Source organism: Podarcis gaigeae, assembly GCF_964106915.1.
Source record: "Podarcis gaigeae genome assembly, chromosome: 15".
Lineage (NCBI taxonomy): Eukaryota > Metazoa > Chordata > Lepidosauria > Squamata > Lacertidae > Podarcis > Podarcis gaigeae.
This window is the reverse complement of record NC_139692.1, coordinates 45043413-45067826: the sequence shown is the minus strand read 5'-3', so window position 1 is coordinate 45067826 and position 24414 is coordinate 45043413. Positions and strand designations below refer to the sequence as shown.

The window sequence follows — 24414 nt, the reverse complement described above, 5'->3', positions numbered from 1 at the left end:
AGCGCCTAAGGAAAAATTACAAAATGCTTCCTGGAGCCTTGATGGTCCTTAAACCGTCAGGCCAGGGGCCTGCGCCACCCAGCATCCTGTTCTCCCATCAGCCAGCCAGTTGCGGGACTGAGTGCAAGAGCAAGTCTCCACACTTGAGGTTTGCAGGAAGTGGCTGAGAGAGGCATTTATGGCCACCAGCAGTGGAAGGGGCCATCGTGGCGAGGAACCTCCTCCATGAATTTCTCTGATCCTTTATCAGAACAGCAGAAAAAGCCCTGCTGCAGCAGGTGGACCAGGCCAAAGTAGAGCCTTCTAGTCCAGCACCTTCTTCTCACAGGGACCAAGCAGATGCCCCCGTGGGAAGCGGCAAGCAGGGCTCTTTGTTGCTGTTGTTGAGTCGTTTAGTCATGTCTGTAACATGGTGTAACATGGGGATTGTTGTTGTTTAGTCATGTCCGACTCTTCGTGACCCCCTGGACCAGAGCACGCCAGGCACTCCTGTCTTCCACTGCCTCCCGCAGTTTGGTCAAACTCATGCTGGTAGCTTCAAGAACACTGTCCCACCACCTCGTCCTCTGTCGTCCCCTTCTCCTTCTGCCCTCCATCTTTCCCAACATCAGGGTCTTTTCCAGGGAGTCTTCTCTTCTCATGAGGTGGCCAAAGTCTTGGAGTCTCAGCTTCAGGATCTGTCCGTTCAGGGAGCACTCAGGGCTGATTTCCTTCAGAATGGATGTGTTTGATCTTCTTGCAGTCCATGGGACTCTCAAGAGTCTCCTCCAGCACCATAATTCAAAAGCATCAATTCTTTGGCAATCAGCCTTCTTTATAGTTCAGCTCTCACTTCCATACATCACTACTGGGAAAACCAGAGCTTTAACTATACGGACCTTTGTCGGCAAGGTGATGTCTCTGCTGGGCTCTTTAATGCAGGCCAAACTGGTCGCCACAACGGCCTCTGTGTGCGTGGGAATTAATGACACACTATGGGAAGAGAGCACTGCCCAGGCTCCAACGCCTCCCTGTCCATCCTGTGGCTCAGAGGCTTCCACTGGGCAGCTGCAGGGGGACTAGGGCGCAAAGAAAAGATGACAGCTATTTAAACTCTAATCCCTGCTCCAAGGCCCAGAAAAGTAGCTCGGAGCAAAAGCCCCTGCAGTCTAAAAGACGCCAAAGGTTGAAGAAAGGAGAGGGGGACGCCAAAGGATTCGGAAAAGCTGGAAATAAAAGACCTCACTCAATTATTCCTGTCCTGAGAGGGAAGGCTCACTTCAGCAAGGACACCAATGCAGGCCACAGCCAAGATGGTGCCACCCTCAAAAGAGGCCTCTTCCTCACTGGAGAAAGAAAAAACGGGGACAATATCTTAAGGTAAGAATTTTCTTAACAACAAGAAGCTGCAAAGGAGCACTTTCAAAACACTTTGGAAGAACTAAGGCTTCCAATGGAAACTGACAGAGCTTAACGCAAGGCCTGACTCTTTAACAGAAAACACAACCGCAACAAAATAACCCATGACAAAAAGATCAAAGAATTACAACAAGAAAATACAGATATACACAACAAGCTTGGAGATGCAGAAAATTAAAACAGGAGAATTTATGTTTTTGGTTTTCTGAAGAGGGAGTGGAAGAAAACGATCCTGCACCATTTATTGCCATGTGGCTTAAATCGTTGCTTCTAGAACTCACAATCTCCGATGGTTTTGAACGGCCACATTGAATGCTTTGCCCATTTCAGGAAGAAGGAGGGAGTGTGGAACAAACTGAGGAACCTAATATCCATAACTTCTAACTTACAGGGGGCAGCTGCAGGCGGACCCAGGGGGATGCCCTCAGGACAGTGCTTAGTTGAAGAGGCCTCAGCAATTCTTGCCCACCCCACTGATGTCCTGCATGCTTTAACTGCCAGCCTCAAGGGCAGCTGACGCTCTCTCCCATGAAAACCCCAGAAAACCCCTGTAGGGGAAGAATAAAGAGCTCTTTTTTAATAATTTTCAACACAGGGACAGACAAGATTTTCAGATCTGACAAGTCCCAGTTTACCCATCCCTCAAGGCAGTGGTTGCAAAACTAATAGGATTATCGGGCCATCACGCTGCAGTGACCAAGCAGGCCAAGAGCTGCCCCTTAAACCTTCATCCGCCGGAAGTCCCACTCCGGCCAAGCCCCAAAGCAGCCTGGGCACTGGACCCCATTGCAGTCACTTTACAAACTGATCCAAGAATTCCAGATAGGCTTTCTTTTGGGGTGCGGAGGCTGGGACAAAGTGGCCCCCTGTGTGAATGAGGGTGACGGGCTCCACAAAGCAGGAGGCAAGCTGCCTGCTCATCTCAGCTGAGATGACCCGATCCGTCTCGCCCAGGACGTGCAGGCTGGGCACCGCAATGGGTTCCTGGTAGTAGCCCTGGTGGGGGGTGGCCTGGCTCTTGAAGCCAGCCACCACGATGGCGAAGTCAAAGGGAAAGCGGGGGTCTCCGCGCTGCTTCAGGGCACAAATGATGCCCACCAACGCTGCTCCCTGGCTGAAGCCCAGGAGGCCGTCGATGGGGCCCTGCTCCGCAAAGGCCTTGGCAATGCTGTCTAGGGACTCCTCCAGCCCTTTGCAGGAAGACGCTTCTTCCAGGGCGCTGAATGTCCCTTCCTGGGGGTTGGAGAACCACCAGCCCTTTGAGTCAGCTTCTAGAGCACCTGAGGCAGCTTCCCCTGCAATGGAAAGGGGTTGGGGTTAGCAAGAATGTCAAGAGAGACCAGCAGCCCTGCAGATGAGGGACAACTCATCGGAACACTCTTCATTAATTCCCTCTCTTGCAGCATAACAAATCTTAACCTTAGATGTTGTGGCTATCCCATGAATCTCAAAATATTGGAAGATTCCAGACGGATAAAATTAAGGACTGTACACAGCGCAGACTGTGGAACTCGATCACAAAGGAGGCAGCAATGGCCGGCCACCGACAAAGTTGGTTTTGAAAGAGGATTAGACACATTAAAGGAGGAGGGGACTGCTGATGACTGCTAGCCACAGTGGTCTCCATAGTCAGAGGCAGTGATGCTTCTGAATGCCAGTTTTCTGGAAACAGAGGAGGGAAGAGTTGCTCTTGTGCTTGAATCCTGCTGGAGGGTTTCCCTTTGGGGCAGGAACAGCAGGCTGGGCAAGATGGGCCATGGGCCTGATCCAGCAGGCCTTTCTTAGGCTCCTAGAGCCTAATAAATCTGCAAGTCTTTAACCTGGCGCCCTCCAGGGGTTGTTGGACTACAAATCCCATCAGCCTCTAAACCAGCAGAGGACAGGCAAAGGCTTCATGCAGGTGTAATTGCAAGACTTGTTTTTTACTGCAACTGTCTCCATTTTTTCTCACTGGTCCCTGACCTTTCTGCTAACAATCACTCATGAAGTGTTGTTGCTTTCAGAGGGTGAGAAATATGAGTATGTACAAATGTTCATGATCAAACCATACAGTGACTAATGTGTTTTTGTACAGGGATAGGAAACGAGGGCCCACGCCACAGACCTGCCACTCAAATGCAAACCATAACTTGTTCCTCCCACCTCAGAACAGATTTTCTCTCAGTAATTCTTACAATCAGCCTGTGGGTAGACCACTAATGGTAGGGTCTCCATCCCTGCCGGGGAAACAGAAAGGACTCGCTTAAGGCAACAAGGACTTTACCAACCGCAATGTATTTTACAGGCTTCACTGGGATTTTTGCCATGGGTTTGGAAACCAGGGTTTTGCTGGAGCTTTTTCTTAACCGGAGAGGCCAGGGATTCAACCTGGGACTTTCTTCCAGCAAAGCAGCTGATCTGCCCCTACACTCCAGTTCCTTCCCCTAACAAACACACCTGAGCCTGCTCAATGCGGGATCTGTGGCTGAGAACAGATGGAGAAACCGAAGAAGAGCCCTACAGCAGCTGGATTAGGCGGGGGGGGGGCATCTAGTGCAGCCTCCTGTTGCCACAGTGGCCAACCAGATGCCCCCAAGGGAAGCCCACAAAGCAGCAGGACGGGGGGGGGGGAGCAGCTGCTGCACACCACATCAACATCGTCATTAAACTAGAGAAGGGTTTCCCAAACTTGGGTCTCCAGCTGTTTGGGGACTACAGTTCCCACCATCCCTGAGCACTGGTTCCGCTAGCTGGGGGGGTGGGAGATGTAGTCCAAAAACTGCTGGAGAAAGCCTGTTTGGGAAACTCAAAGGTCTCCTTCCTGGCAGGTCAGGAGGACACCCTAAGAGGCTGCAGGGTCCGGCCCAAGAGGGGCCCATCCTGCCCAGCCTCCTCTTCTCACGGTGGCCGATGCACCCCCGGCAAACGGGATACGAGCCCCAGAGCCAGCCTCCCCTCCTGGGGTTCCCAGTCCCTGGCCTTGGGAGCCACGCTGGCCCCTCGGAGCCCGTCCTCGCTGGCCCGGCAAATTTCTTTTTAAAAAAAAAATTCACAAAATGGATTAACGAGATTTTCTCCTGATTAGTTGCCCCTCTGGGGGGCGGAAGAGGTTTTTTGAGGTGGGGGAATCGCACTCTGCACATGCTCAGAGGAACACCCGACACCCAATGAGCCTGGCCAATGGCAGGGCTCTCCTGGAGTGACGTCAGGGGAGGCGGACCGTGACGTCACAGGGAGGCACCGCCCCTCACCTGACGGGAGAGGCGCGTCCACCGAATGGGGCGCGTTCACGTACAGGAGCTCCGCGCGCCCGCGGAGGGCCTTGCGCAGGGACCCGGTTCGCGCGCGGAAGATGTCCGCGCTCTGCCGGTATCCATGGAGACAGAGCAGCCGCAACCCGCCGCCCCCGCGGGAGGACATGCCGCATCCGGGTATCTGCGCCAGGTGGGAAGCAGAACGAGGGAAGCCGGAAGCGACGCTCCTCTTTGCAGCGTCTATGGTTAGGAGGCCGGAAACGCCCTTCTCGTACCGTAGAGCTAGCAAAGATGTAGAGTGAACTCTATTCGGGGTCTGGAGAGGTGAATTCCGGGCTCGCTCATGGAAATCTGGCTCTCAGGTCTGATTCCATGTCTGCGCGTAACACTTAAGATGCCTGCTCCCCCCTGCGTCTGCCAGGGGAGGAAAGAGCAAGCGATAGGAGGCTCACGACAGCCCTGCAAGGTAGGACACCAGAGGCGGGTAGGATTCCCAAGCAAAAAAACAGTGGCCTTAAATTCATCGCCTGCCCCAACCTCCTCTTTCTGTGCAAAAATAAAGAGAGCAATCCTGCCACGGTCTTTTTAAATCTCACACGGAGGACCCTTTCCCTCCACTGCCTTGCCTACTAACAGTGAATGCTTACTCACAAGTAAGCCCCACTGAGTAATACAGGTCTTGCTCCCAGGTAAGTGTGCATGTTTCGGATGGCAGCCTTAAGCTACTTCTTTACTTTGGGATTTCTAAGGCAGATCTCAAATTATTTAGGGGAATGGAAATTAATTTCACATTAAGGCAGCTGGGAGACCCTGTACAGATTTGGGCAACTGAACAGCCTTTTTTGTGGCATTTTCAGACCCTCCCAAGTGTCCCTATTTTCCAGGTACAGCCCCGGATTCACAGAAGCCACCCTGGTTTCTGATTTGATCCCAGAGTGTCCTTCTTTTCCCTAGGATGCCCTTATCTTCATCTGCGAGAGCTTGGAGAGTATGGAGATGTGACCCCTGAACCAAAGAAATGAATAACTATACAACCTTTAATGTTTTATTATGTTTTTATATATGTTGTAAGCTGCCCAGAGTGGCTGGAGCAACCCAGGTAGATGGGTGGGATACAAATAATAAAAAGATGGTGATGGAACAAACTCTCTCCACTGTGCAGCAGTCGCGTTTCAGTTTTGACTGCATTTTTGAGTGTATTTTGTAAAGAGGGACTCCTGTCCCAAACAGGCTGCATAGCAGAGGGGCCTGGCTCTCCTCTTGCACCCACAGCCAGGCGTTTGGGGACCTTACCCCTTCTCAAGGGTAGTGGAGGCATTACAAGTGTTAACAGAGAAATCTGAGGGCTCCCTTGGACAAAAAACAAGGACACCAGCCAGGAATACCAAAGCAAAACAGCAGCCAGGAGGCTTGGTCTTGATTGAAGACTGTCACGACAGGACTCCCACCTGCCACCAGGTGGAACAAGATAGAAGCCCCAAACAAAAGAGAACTCAAACTTTTATTAGCTACTAATCCCCATGTTTGAGTGCTCACTGAAAGGACAGATCGTGAAGCTGAGACTCCAGTACTTTGGCCACCTCATGAGAAGAGAAGACTCCCTGGAAAAGACCCTGATGTTGGGAAAGATGGTGGGCACAAGGAGAAGGGGACGACAGAGGACAAGATGGTTGGACAGTGTTCTCGAAGCTACTAACAGGAGTTTGACCAAACTGTGGGAGGCAGTGGAAGACAGAAGTGCCTGGTGTGCTCTGGTCCAGGGGGTTACGAAGAGTCGGACACGACTAAACAACAACAACAATCCCCATGTTCTGGGAAATGATATATAATGAACTGAAAAAGGTATTTAAATATACCTTTCTGAAGAAACCAGAGGCCTTTCTCTTGGGTATTGTCGGCCAATTGGTGCCAAAGAAGGATAGAACATTTTTTATGTATGCTACAACAGCAGCAAGAATACTCATCGCAAAGTATTGGAAAACACAAGACCTATCCACCTTGGAAGAATGGCAGATGAAGGTGATAGACTATATGGGACTGGCAGAAATGACTGGCAGAATCCGAGACCAGGGGAGAGAGACAGTGGAAGAAGATTGGAAGAAATTTAAGGACTATTTTAAGAAACATTGCAAAATTAATGAATGTTAGAATGACGTTGGTTTAGAAATTATGTGGTTTCCAGCTGCCGATCCCGCCCAATTCCTCATGGGCTATCCCTCCTGGCAACCTCCTACCTATCGTCAATCTCAGGAAAAGGGGCCCTACTGAACGCCCGCGCCGTGCGGTGCCAGATCGGGTGGATAGAGTTTCGAACCGAAAATCCCCCTTGCTTTTGGAAGCGGGCTCACGCACGATACACGTGTTACGTGGCACCGACCAGTGCGGCTGGGATTGGATAGAAAGCAAGACCACTTCCTGCCCCCTAGCAAGGACGCTCGGGAAGTTCGGAAAAAGAACTCCAACCCCTTGCTTTCAACTGGGATACCCGTTGCGGAGAGTCGGCTATCTTTCAAGTCGGGTCTCTCCGTCTTACTTTCGGGCTCCCAATTGGTGCGGCTGGCTGGAGAAATATAGAGAAAGAGATAGAGCTCAGAACCCCCCTTTTGGGTCGAGCAGCAGTCCACGGTCTCTCTCACCAATTGGACCAAGAGACAGGCGAGAAGGAGCAATAGAGAGGAGGGCAGAGAATTCAGTTGCCAGGAGATTTCCACCCCTTTCCCACCAGTGTACTGGGTTTTTCCTTTCTCTTATACTCACGCGTCTTCTATGATGATCCCAGGATGAATAAGCCGGCTGGATCCCTCTTTGCTCCCCGGCTGAACTCCTGGGGCTTTTGATTACCGCCCGGAAGATGGCCGGGGGTCCAAAGGATCTTCCCAGGCAAAATGGCCTGGTGCCGGCTGAAGATTTCGGGGGCCCCGGTCAGCAACGCGGGAGAACCGCATGCCCCACGTTGGGCGCCAACTGTTACGGCAAAAATCTGGGTGCGAGGCTGCTCTGCCACCCAGCTCATCGGACTAAGTCCGTGGGTCCCTGCGGAGGAAAATGAGCTCAGCCGGAGACAGGAGCAAACTGCAGAAGATCCAAGTTTATTGCGCAACAGGTTCAAGGCGAGATTGAACAGTGAGAAAGGGGTGACATGAGTTTTTGAAACTCCCTCCATGTCCCAGAATACAGTGCAAAACACGTCATGAATACATTAAAGAGAGGTTTGGTTACACAGATTACATCATGAATATATTAAAGGGAGGTTGGGTTACACAGATTAACATATGGAGGAGGGAGGTGGGAATATGCAGAGCTACACCGGATTAACATAAGGAGGAGGGAAGGGGGAATATGCAGAGCTGGAGATATGCACAGATAAACACTTCCTGGGGATGAGAAAACAATAGTCCCAAATATGCATAGTCTGCCACCTGACATTGTCTGGAGGAAAGGCTGATCAGAGCAATTTGAAAGGATTAGGGTCTTGACACCTTGCTTGAGGGATTATGCTGGACAGGGGAGGTGTGATGGAGTCCTAGAGTAATTGAGCAAACTGGCACGCTGATTTTCTATGAATTTTATAGATTTTAGTCCCTTTTGACATTGACAATTGGAATAAATGGATATATTGTAGCGAAGAAGAAGGTAAAGAAGACATGCCCCCCCCTTTCCGTATCAAATGGATAAGTAAAAAGAAAAGTTAAAAATTAAATGAAAATTAAGGGAAAGGATTTGCTGAATTAATAAATTAGAAATTGGAATACAGAAAGGGGAGGTATGAGGAAGTCGGGGAAGTAAGTTATAAGAAAATAAGGGATTGAAATTATACTTGTTTTTACTTTTGTCTGTTAGTATTATTGTTTGTATAACTGTTTGTTTTGTTTTTATATAATTTTTGAAACTTTAATAAAAATCTTTTTTAAAAAAAAACAATCCCCATGTTACACCCCCCCCAAACTACATCACTCATACATCACGGTTACATCATGAAAGGGGAGGTCTGGTGGCAGAAATCTGAGCATCCTGGACCCTGCCCCATGGTTCCCCTTGCCCTCCACCAAACACCCATCATCAAGTGTTTGTTTCTTGTGGCTGATTAGCTGTTCTCCCTGTGCAAAGGTCAGAGGGGGCAGGGTTTCTGTTGAGGCAGGTGATTAGCTGTGGGAGGAGCTTATCAGAGCTTGCAGGGCAGCGGCGCGTGCCTAGTGGCGTGCGCAGTTTGATCCATCTTTTAGATTTAGGGGAGCTAGTCTCAAACGTTTGTTGGGGGAGACCTAGGTTTTTTTTGGGTGGAGTTATTTGTCCTGTCTTCACGCTTCTTATGATGGAGGACCGCTGTAGCCACCCCCAACGACACATTCTCAAGATGGAGGGTGAGGGAACAGCTGCAGTCGCCTGCGGTTCCTGCGCAATGTTTGCCATCTTGCCAAAGGTTGTAGGCAGCTTTACCTGCAGCAATTGCATGTTGATTTCCCTCTTAAAAGACAAAGTCCAGCAACTGGAGGAATGTGTAGCTACGCTCCAAAGAATTAGAGAGCTGGAGCTCTTCTTGGAAGCAACAGAGCACACCGTCTCCACCAAGGAGGAGACAGGGGACTCCCCTGAGAAGGAGGCTAGTTCACCAACACAGGAGCCAGATATATGGAGAAACATGACTCAAAGAAGTAGGAGGCCCAGGGTTCGCTCTGATTGTTTAGAAATACACAATCGCTTTGAGGTCCTCTCCCCTAGCATGGAAGATGAAGAGCAGACTCCATTTGAGGATCTCTCCCTCATTACAGTCGATCAGGTATATGAAGACGAGCAGCAAAGTCAGTCCTCAGGGAATGTGCAGGCGACCTTGGAACGGACAGCTCACGGAAGAACCCCGACCAGACCTAAGAGGAGGCGTGTAGTGGTGATAGGGGATTCCCTACTGAGGGGAACAGAAGCAGTGATCTGTGGGCCTGACAAGATGTCTCGGGAAGTGTGCTGTCTGCCTGGGGCTAAGATCCAAGATGTAACTGAACGACTACAAGGAATCATAAAACCCACTGACAAATACCCCTTCCTCTTGGTTCATGTGGGAACCAATGACACTGCAAGCAATAGCCTCCAGAAGATCAAAAGAGATTACGAGGCTCTGGGCAGGAAATTGAAGCAATTAAATGCACAAATTGTCATCTCATCTGTCCTCCCAGTTGAACGACGTGGCCCAGGGAGAGAGGGAAAAATAGTGGAAGTGAACAACTGGCTTCGCAAATGGTGTAAACAGGAACGGTTTGGATACTTAGATCACGAACTGCAGTTTCTTGAAGATGGACTTCTGGCAAGCGATGGGCTGCACCTCACAACGGTTGGGAGGAATGTTTTTGCCAAAAATCTCAGAAACCTCATCAGGAGGGCTTTAAACTGACTAATGTGGGGGAGGGAGACAGTGCTCCTGAAGGTAGGAGTCTATCAATTGATGAAGATGATCATCCAAATGTCATAGACCAAATGGAGCAAACAGCATGCAGACCTAGTGGTGGGAGGAAAAAATCCTTAAATAAGAGACACGGGGGAATGATTAATGGATTTCAATGTCTGTACACTAATGCACAAAGCATGGGAAATAAACAAGATGAGCTTGAGCTCTTGGTACAGCAAACTAAATATGACATAATAGGCATCACTGAAACCTGGTGGGATAAGTCCCACGATTGGAATGTAACAATGGAGGGATACAATCTATTTCAGAGAAACAGACCAGACAACAAAGGAGGAGGAGTGGCGTTATATGTCAGGGATGTGTATACCTGTGAAGAGATCCAAGATTTAGAACCTCAAAGCCAAAGTGAGAGCATTTGGGTCAAAATTAAGGGAGAGAAGAATAACAGGGACCTCATTGTGGGAGTTTACTATAGATCCCCAAGCCAAACGGAGGACATAGATGATGCCTTCCTGGAACAGATGGCCAAGCATGCAAAAGGAAGGGAGATAGCAGTAATGGGGGACTTCAATTACCCAGATATTTGTTGGATGTCAAACTCAGCCAAGAGCATAAGGTCAAACAGATTCCCCCCTGGCCTTGCAGACAACTTCACTGTCCAGAAAGTAGGAGAAGCAACAAGAGGAACAGCCATTTTAGATCTGGTCCTAAGCAATGTTGATGACCTGGTTAGTGGGGTAGAAGTGGAAGGATCATTAGGCGCGAGTGATCATGCTCTTCTGAAGTTCACTATACAGCGGAAAGGAGCAGCCAAGCATACTAGGACTCAATTTCTTGACTTTAAGAAAGCAGACTTCATAAAACTTAGGGAAGTGCTGGGTGAGATCCCATGGACAGTAATACTAAAAGGAAAGGGAGTTCATGATGGATGGGAGTTTGTTAAGAGGGAGATAGTAAAAGCACAACTTCAGGCAATACCAATGAGACGGAAACATGGAAGGTGCCTAAAGAAGCCAGGGTGGCTATCTAAAGAACTTTTAACTGAGTTAAGATTAAAAAAGGATGTGTACAAAAATGGAAAAGGGGGGAAACCACCAAAGAGGAATTCAAACAAATAGCCAGCACGTGTAGACACAAAGTCAGAAAAGCTAAAGCACAGAATGAACTCAGGCTTGCTAGAGAGGTTAAAAGCAACAAAAACGGCTTTTATGGGTATGTTCGTAGCAAAAGGAAGAACAAAGAAACAGTGGGGTCACTCAGAGGGGAAGATGGTGAAATGGAATTTGCTGCCAATGAGTGTGGTGGAGTCTCCTTCTTTGGAGGTCTTTAAGCAGAGGCTTGACAACCATATGTCAGGAGTGCTCTGATGGTGTTTCCTGCTTGGCAGGGGGTTGGACTCGATGGCCCTTGTGGTCTCTTCCAACTCTATGATTCTATTCTAAGTGTAACAAAAACGATATTCACATTTCCCTGTTTCCCAGCCAAGTTCATCACACCTTTTTGTCTTCATCTGGGTTTGGTATTTCTGGAATGGCTACCTGTCTGGCACTCAGGTATCAGGATGCCAGGGATTATCACTCAGGCAGAGGGGCTGCTGAGTAGCTGAGATCATATGTCTATATGAATTTCTGAAGTTTTCCCAGTGAGCCAGTACACAGATGCATTTATCAGTGAATTCTTGCATTTAGTGTCGTGCAGCAAAGGCCCTTTGAAAAGATAGGAAGAAACTGTGATGAAGTGTTTTGTGGGAACAAATCACAAAGTTACAAAAGTGATTGTGCTGATTTTGGTAGTGGGCTGCATGTACATGATATCTGCTGGAGGGGCACCCCCCCAACCTATACATAAATTCCTGCAACACAAGCATCCCACCCCAGCAGTTTCTCCCAAGACATGTTCCTGGATTATTTTTATGACTGATTTCATTTCTATACCGCTTCATATTTGTAAGAAAAAGTTCTCAACCTGCATTAAAATACCATACAGAACATTCCAAAATAGAACTTGACAGAAGAAAATCATATATAGAACATACATTTAAAACAACATAATTAACGGGAAACAGCAATATTATCTTAAAAGACGTCAAAATAAAACATTATAAAGGAAGGTCAAGGATGGAATACACATTTAAAGCAGTGCAAAAGGGAAGAGAATATTGTCATAAACATGGATTGACAGTAACTAGAGATAGATGAAACACTCCCTCCATTTCTTAGTGCAAGGGCTTCAGAGCTGGAAGTTTGGGGATAAACCAGGGTTTCTCAAATCTTTGGGGGCCGCTAGCACCTTGGTTCCATAAACTCACCCCAGTGCCCCCTGCCCTATCCTATAAACAATAGCAGTTTGCATGACCCACTACAGAAGATAACAAAATGAAAACGGCAATGATTTATTGTACATTTGTTTCAAAAAAATAAACATAGGCAAAAATAAATATATGCTCCACTCTAATCATGGAGCTGAAAAAAGAATGTGCATCAAAGAATATTGCATGAAAAATAGAAATATATGTATATTTGGAAACATTTTTAATGAATACCAGGCAGAAAGTGTTGTCTTCCAGGAGAAACACGTGAAAACTATTTTACACATTCTAATGATGGAAAACATAAGGGAGAAGGAAATTTATAGCGTATGGTTTTTACTCGCCAAACAGGCACAAAGTTTCACCTACTACAGACGTACGGTAACCAGTTTATTAGAAAACCGATAGCTATTACCAATAATTGGCCATCTTGGGATGACGCAGAATTGTAAAGGCAAAGAAACACCCCCAAAGGAAAACAGCTTCGAAAGTGGTAAGAGCAGTAAACCTGTAAAAACGAAGCGAGGAAAAAGTTTCACTCGAGCTTCTAGTCTGGTCAATCGTAAAACACTGGCGCATTTAGCTCAGAGGGGCCTTCCTCCTGCGCCCCCTGCCGCCCCCTTCCTCTTAGCACCCCTAGGTGATCCCACCGCCCCCCAGGAGTTAGTCCCATGCATTTGGGGAGCCACTGGGCTAGACTTTGGCCCCCACACTGCAGGGCAGCAACGGCCGCTTGCCCCCTTGGACGTGCATCCTCTGGGCTTGGCTAGTGTTTGTGCCCCAGAGTGCCAGCCCTGCTGTTCCTCAGGGGTGCTGCCAAGCCGGTTCTGTGCCCGACAGCTCAGTGTGGTCCCAGGACCCGCCTGAACCCCCCAGGTCTGGTGCGGAGCCTCAAGGCTGAGGGCTGGGCAGCGGCACCTCTTCCTTCTCCTCCTCCTCCTCTCGGCAGTCGCAGCGCTCACAGGCATTCTTCTCGGGCTGGAGCGTGGCCTTGGCCGGAATCACCTGCAAGAATTGGGCAATGCCTGAGAAGCTGAAGGGGCCGTGGCAAGGTCCCAGCCTTCATGGTTTTGAGCTGAGGGCGGGTCTAAACAGGAACACGGGAAGCTGCCTTGTCAGAGAGTACAGAGTCACTCTAAAAAGAAATGCAAGGTTCCAGTCCTCAGGGTTGATTTCAGTAGGAACTCAGGAAGGTCCCTTTTACTGACTATTAAGTACAGTGGTACCTCAGTTTAAGAACAGCCCTGTTTACGAACTATTCGGTATAAGAACTATGCAAAACTGGTAGTGTTCCGGTTAGCAAACTTTACCTCGGTCTACGAACGGAATCTGAACGGTGGAAGGGCACCAACGATGGGAGGCCTCATTAGGAAAAGCGCACCTCGGTTTAAGAACGACTTTGGTTTAAGAACGGACTTGTGGCACAGATTAAGTTCGTAAACCGAGGTACCACTGTACTGCTAGATCCAGCATACATTTTGGAAAGCTATTTTTCTGGTATGTATCTGGTATATATCAGGGCCCTGCGGGACTTGACATCTTTCAGCAGGGCCTGCAAGACAGAGCTGTTCCACCAGGCCTTTGGCCAGGGCACAGTCTGACCCCCTCCTTCTGCAATGCTCATAGAACTCTAGCCCATAGAATTGATTTTAGAATGAATGGATTTTAGAATGTATTTCAATTAATCGATTATTTTTTATGTAAACTGTGTTATTTTTACTGTTGTTAGCCGCTCTGAGGCTGGCTTTGGCTGGGGAGGGTGGTATATAAATAAATTATTATTATTATTATTATTATTATTATTATTATTATTATTATTATTTTATTAAGATCATCATAACCAAATTTTGCATGGTGCTTCCCAAGACCAAGGATCAGCCTTTCGTCTGTGTTTGGATACCATCGGACACCATCAGACTAAGACCTGGGAGACCCCAGGCTCCCTAATCCCTTCCCTCGACCATGACACTCACTGGGTGACTTTGGGGGCTGGTCGCTGCCTCTCAGCCAAGCCGGCCTCGAAGTGTTGTGGTGGGGAGTATACAAGGAGGGCAGAACTGGTTACACATCACCACGAGCTCCTTGGGAGGAAAAGGTGGCATATAAATGCAATTCAACGCATTTTGATCCAAGATGGGGGGCCGGATCTCTCGCAATTTAGCCACTGATTTTGCAAGACTGCACTGATTGTGGGAGAGGGTGTTCTTAGACTTCCTGAGCAACATCAGGAATGAGGTTAGGTAAAAGGTAAAGAGACCCCTGCCCATTAGGTCCAGTCGTGGCCGACTCTGGGGTTGCGGCGCTCATCTCGCTTTATTGTCCGAGGGAGCCAGCGTGTAGCTTCCGGGTCATGTGGCCAGCAGGACTAAGCCTCTTCTGGTGAGCCAGAGCAGAACATGGAAATGCCGTTTACCTTCCCGCCACTGCAGTACCTATTTATCTACTTGCACTTTGACGTGCTTTCGAACTGCTAGGTTGGCAGGAGCAGGGACTGAGCAATGGGAGCTCACCCCGTCGCGGGAATTCAAACCGCCGACCTTCTGATCAGCAAGTCCTAGGCTCTGTGGTTTAAGCCACAGCGCCACCCGTGTCCCTAGGAATGAGGCTGCTAGCTATTAAATAGAATCACAGAATCAAAGCATAGTAGAGTTGGATGTGATCCCAATCTCATCTAGTCCAACCTTTCTGAGCCGCCCTGAGATCTTATAAATCTAATAATATATAAAGTAACCCCCCTGCAATGCAGGGATCACAGCCAGAGAACTCCTGACAGGGGGCCATCAAACCTCTGCTTAGATTGCCCATTGCACATGAAGCGGTCATGGTAGAAGCCAGATCTGGTGTTAGCAGGGAAGGTGAATAGAACAGAAAAAACTGATCCAAGAACCGTGAGGATCTAGGACTCCTGGGTCCTCTCTCTGGCTGCGCCTTCGCTGCACTAATGCAACTCCTACTATATGGAAAACACTTCACCCAAAGCGAGAGGCCTCCCACCCTGACTGGCCGCTAGGGGGAGACACCACCCTGCAAGTGAAGCGCAGAGAGCCGAGTGCGAGAACCTAGGAAAGGAACCGCAGAAATGGGGCTTCCTTCTGCAGGTTCAGCTCAGCAAGCAGGACAAGGGACCTGAGGCCTGTGTGTCCCAGTTAAGAAGCCACAGGCGTCACCCCAAGGGAAAGAGAGGGATCTTGATAGACAAATAGAAAGGGCAGGGCTACTGACTGCCATGGTCCATCTAGCCCAGTGTTGCCTACACTGACTGGCAGCAGCTCTGCAGGGTTTCAGGCAGGGAGTGTTTCTTCCAGCCCTCTCTGGAGATGCCGCAAGTGGGGACTGAACCTGGGACCTTCTGCACTCAAAGCAGGTGCTCTTTGCCACTGACCGAGCCGTCCCCTCAAGAGCGTGGAGAGCGGCTGCCAGCCAGAGCAGACAGTGCTTGGAGACTGAACTACAATACAGAAATTGGGGGGGGGGGATCCAACCCTGAGCTGTGAACCAGGAAGTCCCAGTTCAAATGCTATGAGCTCTTTGGGTCTCCATTCAGCCCCCTGCTCCCCCCTGAAATTTGGGGGATAAAGAGAATAATGCTGACCTCCTGCTCTTGTAAGGGGTGGGGAACCTTACGTGGCCCCCACGCCTCTCTCTCTGGCCCCCAAAGTCCCCCCCCCCCAGGCTGCACCCTCCTCCAGTGGTCTGGCCCAGCTGCAAAGGTGCCCCGTGCTTCTTGCCTAGCCTGCGGGAGGAGAGGCGGAGGGCAGAGAAAACAGCCGGCTCCTGTCCAAGGATAAAGAGGGCTATATGCTGCCCCCCCTTTGCTTCTTGCCCCGCCCACCCCTGGGGTGCGGCCCTCAGGAAGCTCTGCAAGGCAATGCGGCCCTCCGAGCGGAAACGCTTCCCCACCAGGGATTCCAGTTTCGAAACGAGCACGAAAGCACTTTGCCGCTGGTTATTACTGTGAATTACTATGAATTGACTGAATTGCATCAATTGTTTTGATGAGTCCGTTGCTGTTTGCTTTATTTATTTATATGCTGCTGCGTTTGATATTATAGAGATCGCAATGCCTTTTTTTTTTTAACTAATGCTGTTGCTTCGCGCTCAACATTTGCTGCTGGAAAAGCAGAATACAGATCCCCAGTCAGATCAAATGATGAGAATCGGGAGGCCTTCAAAAGCCCCACTTCCTGCATTGCACGGGGCTGGAATAGAGGACCCTTTGAGGTCCCTTCCAACACTATGAAACAGAAGTGCCAGAGTGCAAGGGCTCCCGTGCCCGGGAAGGTGCCCAGGAGGAACCCCTGCGCCACTCCCCGTCCGCATGCAAAGCCCCCCAAGGGCTGCCGCGCCCCTCACCTCCTTCTCCCGGCTCCCCCTCTGCGGCTGGCGGTTGCTGCTGTGGTTCACCGTCCAAGGCCCCAGCGACTGGCTGGCGTAGAAATCCATGGGGTAGGTCTCTTGCCACTGAACCTGTTGCAGAGCCACGGCGGCCTGTAAAGAGGGGGGAATAAAAGAGGGCAAGGGAGGGCGGGGTCAAGATCCTGGTGGCTCCAGACCCTTCCCTGACTGGAGGGGGATAATAATAATAATAATAATAATAATAATAATAATAATAATAATAATAATAATTTATTTATACTCCGCCCATCTGGCTGAGTTTCCCCAGCCACTCTGGGCAGCTTCCAACAAACTATTAAAATACTGTAATGCACCAAACATTAAAAGCTTCCCTAAACAGGGCTGCCTTCAGATGTCTTCTAAAAGTCTGGTAGTTGTATCTGGTGGGAGGGAGTTCCACAGGGCGGGCGCCACTACCAAGAAGGCCCTCTGCCTGGTTCCCTGTAACTTGGCTTCTCACAGTGAGGGAACCGCCAGAAGGCCCTCGGCGCTGGACCTCAGTGCTGAACGATGGAGGTGGAGACGCTCCTTCAGGTATACTGGACTGAGGCCGTTTAGGGCTTTCAAGGTCAGCACCAACACTTTGAATTGTGCTCGGAAACGTACTGAATCCTGTTGTGGTTTGGGCTGCGGGTTCAAGGCCCAGGGAATGATGGGAGGCGGGAGTCCAGCCACCTCAGATTAGGAGGAAGGCGGACGCTGTCGTTGGCTCACCTCGTAGGGCGTGAGGAGAGGTCTTCCGAAGGCCTCCCCCCAGTCGATGGAGAGCCTGGGACAAGCCACCTGGACCCACCTGCAGGAAGGAAGAGGAAGAGCGGCTGTAGGGCAACAGGGCAGGGCGCCGGCTCAGCATGCAGAAGGACCAGCCTCAATCCCCAGGAAGAAAAGGTCCCAAATAGGCCAAATCCGCCCAGCTAGGAAGGCGAGACCTTAGGCCAGCCACAGTCTCTCAGCTTCTCCTACCTCGCAGGGCTGCTGGGAGGACGAAAGGCCCAGCAAAGATTTGCCTCTTCCAAGCCTGCTTTGGGTTCATTTGCTGCTGGGATTTCCTCTATGTTTTATTGAATGCTTGCTCTGTATTTTGCTCCATTGCGTATGGAGCTCATGTTATTGGAAAGGCAAGATTACATCTTGTAATTCTTTCAGAAAAGGCAAGTGCCTGTTTGTTTGTTTTTTGACTGATAACTTCATTGTTTTATTCCTTTCTGAGGTTTCGGGGGGTTTATTTCACAGTCAAGCAGGATTTGGATTTTTTTAATGAAATAAATAAGCAAACAAATCTTTGCTTGCCTGGTGGACTAGAACCTTGGCTTTGCTTTTAAAAACAGAAAAGAAGCTTGCCCAATGCCAGGGTCCTGCCCCCACAGTTCTGGGCACAGCGGCTGAAATGCCCCAACAAACAATGAAATGGGGGAAGAGGAGGCCTCAGGTGTCCCAGTGTGGTGCAGGGGTCAGAGTGTCAGACAAGACCTGGGAGAGACCAGGGTTCGAATCCTTCCACTTAGCCATCAAGCTCACCGGGTGTCCTTGGGGGCCAGTCGCTGCCTCTCTCACCCTCACAGGGTTGTTATGGGGATTAAATGAAGAGGGAGAGCAGAACCAAGAATGCCACAGAGGGGAGAAGAAGGGGGGTGTCTTCTGACCCACGGCTCCCATTGATACTCACGCCTCAACATTGGGGAACAGCTGCAGTTTGCCAGGGAAAATCTCCGAGAGCAGGAGGCGGATGTAGGGGCGCCCCAAGGACCGGAGGGTGGACTCCAAGTGCTGCAGATGGGGGGGGCACGGAGAGAAGAGAGGTTGGGACCCAAGACAGAGCCTTAATGGTGGTGGCACCAAACATGTCCCCCCTGCAAGGAAGGTCCACCAGGCTCCTTCTCTCTTTGTCTGCGGAAAAACTTTCTATTCCAGCATGCTTTTCCTTTACAGTCGTACCTTGGAAGTCAAACAGAATCCGTTTCGGAAGTCCGTTTGGCATCTGAAATGTTCGACTTCCAAAGCGTGGCTTCCGATTGGAAGCTCCTGCAGCCAATCGGAAGCAGCGGAACCTGTGTCAAACGTTCGGGTTCCAAAAATAGTTTGCAAACCGGAACAGTCACTTCCAGTTTTCGATTGTTTGGGAGTCGGAACATTAGGCTCCCAAGGTGTTCGGAAGCCGAGGTAAGACTGTATTTTAAATACACCACTTATTTACCATCGTCGCGAAGTGGCTTATTTTAGCTGAAGGATCCGGTTAACGGCCCTCCTGAAAGGGCCCCCTGAGTCCAGCGCCCTGACCGTGGCCAACCAGGAACTCCAAAGGGACCTGAGCACTTGACCAACTCTCCACTGTTTGTTCCCCATTGCTTGATACACAGAGGTAGACTGCCCCTGGGTGTGGAGGTTCTGCTATCACAGCAGGCCTCCGATTGGACCTGTCTGTCTAGTCCAGCTTCCTGCCTTTACCATGGCATTCAGAAGCATCACGGCCTCTGACACCTGCCCTCTGCCCCCTCCCCCCCAGCTAAGAATGTAATAAGAACTCTGTAGGAGGACAGGAGCTGGCCAGGGGGGAATGGAGGCTGGGGAAGGACAGGACTTGATCTCTGTCGCTGGAGGGCTCCTTCGCACACGCTGGTTCTATGGTTCTGTTGATTTATTCCTTGCCCTCCACCCTAAGATGCCAGGGCAGGTGGCAGCATTAACAACAACCCTGAAACAACACTTTAAAACAACTTAAAAAGGTAAAAGGACCCCTGACCATGAGGTCCAGTCATGGCCGACTCTGGGGTTGCGGCGCTCATCTCGCTTTATTGGCCGAGGGAGCCGGTGTACAGCTTCCGGGTCATGTGGCCAGCATGACTAAGCCGCTTCTGGCGAACCAGAGCAGCGCACGGAAATGCCATTTACCTTCTCACCAAAGTGGTACCTATTTATCTACTTGCACTTTGACGCGCTTTAGAACTGCTAGGTTGGCAGGAGCAGGGACTGAGCAACGGGAGCTCACCCCATCGCGGGGATTCGAACCGCCGACCTTCTGATCGGCAAGTCCTAGGCTCAGTGGTTTAACCCACAGCGCCACCCGCATCCCTTTTAAAACAACTTACAATGGCAGAAAACAGGTGGGCCCTAAAAATATACACCTTGTGTGTCAAAAGCCAGAACAAAGAGGGGCACCTTCGACATTCTCCAAAAGCTGGACAATGAAGGCACCAGACGCACCCCAGTCAGCAGGGAGTTCCACAGCTCATTTTATTCCTAAAAGTATTGGCATACTGCTCTATCATACAAAAGTAAAATAAAAATAAAACCCACGTCAAAGTGGTTTATAAAAAGATAAAACCATACATGAGAACCACAACATATTGGAAGTTTTGCAGCCTCCCTGGGCGGCTCTGCCTGGCTGCGCCATATCCTCGAACTCAGGTCCTGTCTCAGTTTCCCTGGGCGGAGAGGGGAGAAGCAGCAAATGCAGGAACCAGCCTGCTGCACCCAAGGGAGAAATCCAGACACATTGCTCCACCCATGTTTGCTCCTGGTGCCGCCCATTATTCCCCCCCCCAGCCTGGAATCATCCCCCCCTCCACCGCCAGAGGAGGGACAAGGCAGGGAGCAACTCACTTCCAGGATGGCCGGGGACCCCTGGCGCCCCAACGTCCCCAGGATGAGGCCCCACTTTCCAGCGCGAGACGCCTCCCGGACGGCTTCCTTCCGCGTCTTCTGCATGCGCTCGTGGCCGTAGTGCTCCTGCGAGAAGACCTTGCTGTAGGGGTCGTACCTGCAGAGAGGGGGAAGGGGAGGGATCAGAGGCTGGTGGGGAGGGACCCCCACCTTGGGAGAAAGGAAAGACACAGGCCCTGAACTCAGGTAGGCAGCACCTCCCACCAACGGCACCCCCACCCATGCGCTTCCCACAGGGGCCAAGCGCAGAACATGGCGTCCTCTATGCACACCTGAAGCTGCCTGATGCGGAGTCAGGCCTTGGGGTCTGGCTGGCTCAGGGCTGCCCACACTGACTGGCAGCAGCAGCAGCACTCCAAGATGTCAGACAGGAGGTTTCTCCCATCGGAAGATGCCCCTGGGACTGAACCTGGGACTTTTCTGTGGGCAAAGCTCTGCCACTGAGCCCAGGCCCCTTTTCCTTCAAAAAAACAAAAGAGCCAAAACGCTAGTCCTCATGATTCAAGGGGCTGCTTCAATAGGAAGCTGCCTTTTGTCTGGAACAAACAGCTGGAGAATTGCTGGTGCTGCGCTCAGGTCCTGTCACCCGCTGGGTCTCTGCTACCCCCCTTTGGCCCAACACTGCAGGGCTCTTCTGACGTCCTTTGGGCTCTGCACGTGCTCTAAAAGGCAGCACGGCTCCATGGTTAGTGCGCTGGACCAGGACCTGGGAGAACAGGGTTGAAATCCCCACTTGGCTATGAAGCTCACAGGGTGACCTTGGGCCAGTCACCATCTCTTAACCTAGCCTCCCTTGCAGGGTTGTAATAATAATAATAATAATAATAATAATAATAATAATAATAATAATAATTTATTTATATCCTGCCCTCCCCAGCCGAAGCCGGGCTCAGAGTGGCTAACAACAATAGTGAGATTGTAGTGAGGTTGAAATGGGAGGAGGAAAACCATGAGGTTCTTGGAAAACAAAGGTGGTATATTATTATTATTATTATTATTAATAACAACAATAACAATAACAATAATAATAGCAGCACATCCGTCTAGCTTTTATCACATCTTTGGAATGGGAGGCAGTTGTACTAAAGGAATGGGGCTGCACCAGGTGGGGGATTTTGTGTGTGTGTTGGGGGGGAGCACCCCCCCGTTTTCCGCCGCCCAGCAGAGCACCCACTACAGTTTACCCCTCTCCCATTCGAAATCTAAACATTTTGACAAGCACCTCCAGAAACGTGGGTCTCCCATTACGCCCCCCCCTCCCCGGCCGCCCTTCTTCTGGAGGCAGAGCGGGGCCATAAAACGAGGCGATGATGAGCCCTGCTCAGAACCGATGAAATATCCGCCGCTCTGCTGGGACCCGGCCTGCCCACCGCCCAAATCTGAATTCCTGAGCAGGTCGTTTGTTAGCGGCAGGCAGGGGGGGACGGCAGCTTTATGGGGCAGAGAGGCGGCCCAGCCCAGGCGCAGCTTGATTAAAATTCCCTCTGCCAAGCCGGGTAACAAATCACCCGTTTTCCAGGGAAGCGGCGATGGGGAGAGAGAGCGCAGCGGAGCGTGGCCGCCTGCGGAAATCAGGCCTTTCCTGCTGGGGGGGGGGGCAGGGAGAGGCTTGCCCATGGCTACTGGCCAAGATGGCTAGCTGCAAGGGCAGGAGGAAGGACGGGATGAGCCGCTGGCCCGATCCTTTAGGCTCTTACGTAGGAGGAGAGGGTGGCCCATGGCTACTAGCCAGAAGTCACAGCAACCGGCCTTGCTGTCTCCAGCGGAGGAGGCAGGAGCACAGCCCTCGTGGCCAGAAAGCAGAAAGAAAACAGGGAGCCAAGCGCACACACGTAGGCCGACTTTGCTGCAAGCAGGATCTGACCCTTGCACTGGGCTGTGGAAGAAGCGACCGCCTTCGGGAAACCCGCACAGTTCCGGTTGCCACAACTCAAAAAGGATATCATGGATTTGGAAAAGGTTCTGAGTAGGGCCACCCAAATGGCCCTGAAGATGGAGAGACTCGGCTGTAGCGTTTTGGGGACTTTTTAGTATGGGGGAAAGGTGAGTTGGAGGCAGCGTGACAGAAGGTTTTATAAAATTGTTCTCTCCCTCTCCTAACGCCGTAACTTGTGCATGTCCAATGAAGCTGAGTGTTGGTCAGGTATAAGGAAGAACTTTGTTAGACTGTGGAACTCCCTTCCACTGGAGGTACGTGACGGCCACCAACCTGGATTGCTTAAAAAGAGGCTTGGACAAATTCAGGGAGAAGGAGAGGGCTACTAGCCAGGATCGCTCTGCCCTGCCCTCTTCTGGAGACCAGTTTCTGGAAACCACAGGAGGGGGAGAGTTGCTCTTGTGTTCGAATCCTGCTTGCAGGTTTCCCTTTGGGGCATCTAGTTGCTGTCCCAGGTGGGCCACTGACCTGATTCAGTCGGCTCCTTTTCTGTTCCCTCCCCACAAGCAAACTCCCTCTTCCAGAGCAGAAGGTGGACGTCTGCCTTCCTGTTTGCCTTCTGGTAATCACTGTTTGCTGTCCTTCCTGCTCAGCCCAACCTTGAATTCCCAGGCCGGCCTTTAACGAGATTGTTCCGCCCGTTTAGCGGGAAATCAGCCCGCGTGGAGGGGCTGTGCTGGGGTCCTAAGGAGAGCGGATGGCGAGGGGCTGGGGTGGGAGCAGGCAGCAGGTGTTGGGGGGCCCAGGGTTGAAGAGGGTGAAGGGTGGGGCGCACAGGACTGGGGGTTTTGGTCTATGACGTGCCTGGCCGGGGCTGATGAGAGTTGTAGAGCCAGGTCCTCTGGGCTGACCACCTCCTAATCAGGCCAGCCCAACGTCTGCTCCTAAAGCCCCTGGAAATTAAAGTTTCCGTAACAAGGCAGGCACTTTTACAGGAGTGGAGAACCACACGGCTGGGATGAATGTGGCCCTCAAGGCTTTTTTGGCTCCCAAGATGCTTTTCCCAGGTCACGCCTCCTACCTAGGCATGCCTTCTATACTCAAGTCGCACCTCCCTCCTTTGCCACACACCCTGTAGGCCATGCCTCCCCTAGCCACACCCTCTATAGGTCACGCCTCCTCCCAAGCCACACCTCCTATCTCCAGGCCACACCTCCTCCCTAGCCACACCTCCTATCTCCAGGCCACACCTCCCTCCCCAGCCCCTGCCTGGACCCCCCTGCCCCCCCCTCCAATACCTGTAGGCAGGAATCCCTGGGTTGGCGATCATGATGGACTCCAGGTGGAAACGGCCGTCTCCCAGGTAACTGGAAATGGAAAGGAAAGGAAAGGTAAGGGCGGGCTGCGGCTCAGTGCAGGAGGGCCTGCTTGGCATGGAGAAGAGTCCTGGGTCCAACTGCCAAGGGCATCTCCAGGCAGGGCTAGGAAGACCCTGCCTAAAACCCCGGAGAGTCGTTGCCAGCCTCTGCCCAAGGGAGCTTCCTGCTGAAGCAAACCCTTTGCTTAGAATCATGAGGACTAGAATGCTGCACTCTCTGTTTAGGTGGCCCAGTAGTCTGACTTGGTGGTGGCCAGTCAAAGGGGGGGGGCGGATCCCAGAGCTCCACAGAGCCAATGGCCGTCTTCTGCCCCAGACCCCCAAGAAGGGAGGGGGGTCTGAAAACAAGCCCCTCTGGGTACCCACTGTCTCCAGCAAGCCGAAGTGGGTCCACCATTTGTTCTGAAGGAAAGCAAGGGCAGTGGCCCATCTAGTCCGTCATCCTGTTCTCACATGGCCACCCAGATGCCCCAATGCAAAGCTCCCAAGCAGGATTTGAACCCAAGAGCCCTGTTCCCTTGTGTGGTTTCCAGTAACTGGGATCCAGAAGCATTTCTGAGCAGAGCCCTTCTGGTAGGGAGCCCTCCAGAGCTCTTTCTGCCTCCATCCAATCCTCTTCCAAAGCCATCCAAGGCGGTGGTCCTCCCAGCCTCCTGTGGCAGGGAGTTCCACAGTTTAACTGCGCTGTGCAAAAAAGGGACTTTCTCTTATCTGTCTCGAATCTTCCAAAAGGAGCCTCGCTTGCACCAATCTGGCTTTCTCAAGAGG

At 50.9% G+C, this 24414-nt stretch overlaps 2 protein-coding genes and 1 long non-coding RNA gene across 3 annotated transcripts in view; all 3 read right to left on the bottom strand.

Annotated features, from left to right (window-relative positions):
* Positions 1-1556: 1556 nt before the first annotated feature.
* On the bottom strand, positions 1557-5021 carry OVCA2 (OVCA2 serine hydrolase domain containing). Its single transcript, XM_083714220.1, has 2 exons — positions 4629-5021; positions 1557-2693 (listed from the first exon to the last, which is right to left on the bottom strand). Exons 1-2 carry the CDS (start codon positions 4795-4797, stop codon positions 2191-2193), a joined length of 672 nt encoding a protein of 223 aa, XP_083570346.1. The 5' UTR covers positions 4798-5021; the 3' UTR covers positions 1557-2190.
* A 1092-nt stretch (positions 5022-6113) lies between these two features.
* On the bottom strand, positions 6114-8692 carry LOC310832456. Its single transcript, XR_014558311.1, has 2 exons — positions 8565-8692; positions 6114-6442 (listed from the first exon to the last, which is right to left on the bottom strand). It is a non-coding gene; the product is annotated as an uncharacterized lncRNA (long non-coding RNA).
* A 3716-nt stretch (positions 8693-12408) lies between these two features.
* DPH1 (diphthamide biosynthesis 1) overlaps positions 12409-24414 on the bottom strand; it is a 37122-nt gene continuing 25116 nt past the window's right edge. Inside the window, exons 7-12 of the mRNA XM_083715214.1 lie at positions 23567-23635; positions 20333-20489; positions 18399-18499; positions 17447-17525; positions 16691-16825; positions 12409-13342 (exon numbers count right to left, since the gene is read on the bottom strand). Coding sequence (XP_083571340.1) covers positions 13229-13342; positions 16691-16825; positions 17447-17525; positions 18399-18499; positions 20333-20489; positions 23567-23635 — 655 coding nt within the window. The 3' untranslated portion in view covers positions 12409-13228. The remainder of the gene's footprint in view (positions 13343-16690; positions 16826-17446; positions 17526-18398; positions 18500-20332; positions 20490-23566; positions 23636-24414) is intronic.

Bases quoted from the DNA above. Each gene is read 5' to 3' on its own strand.
- OVCA2 (XM_083714220.1), bottom strand. From the start codon at position 4,797: ATGTCCTCCCGCGGGGGCGGCGGGTTGCGGCTGCTCTGTCTCCATGGA. The intron at 2,694-4,628 runs GTGAGGGGCGGT...TTTCCATTGCAG, and splicing joins GGACGCGCCTCTCCCGTCAG to GGGAAGCTGCCTCAGGTGCT.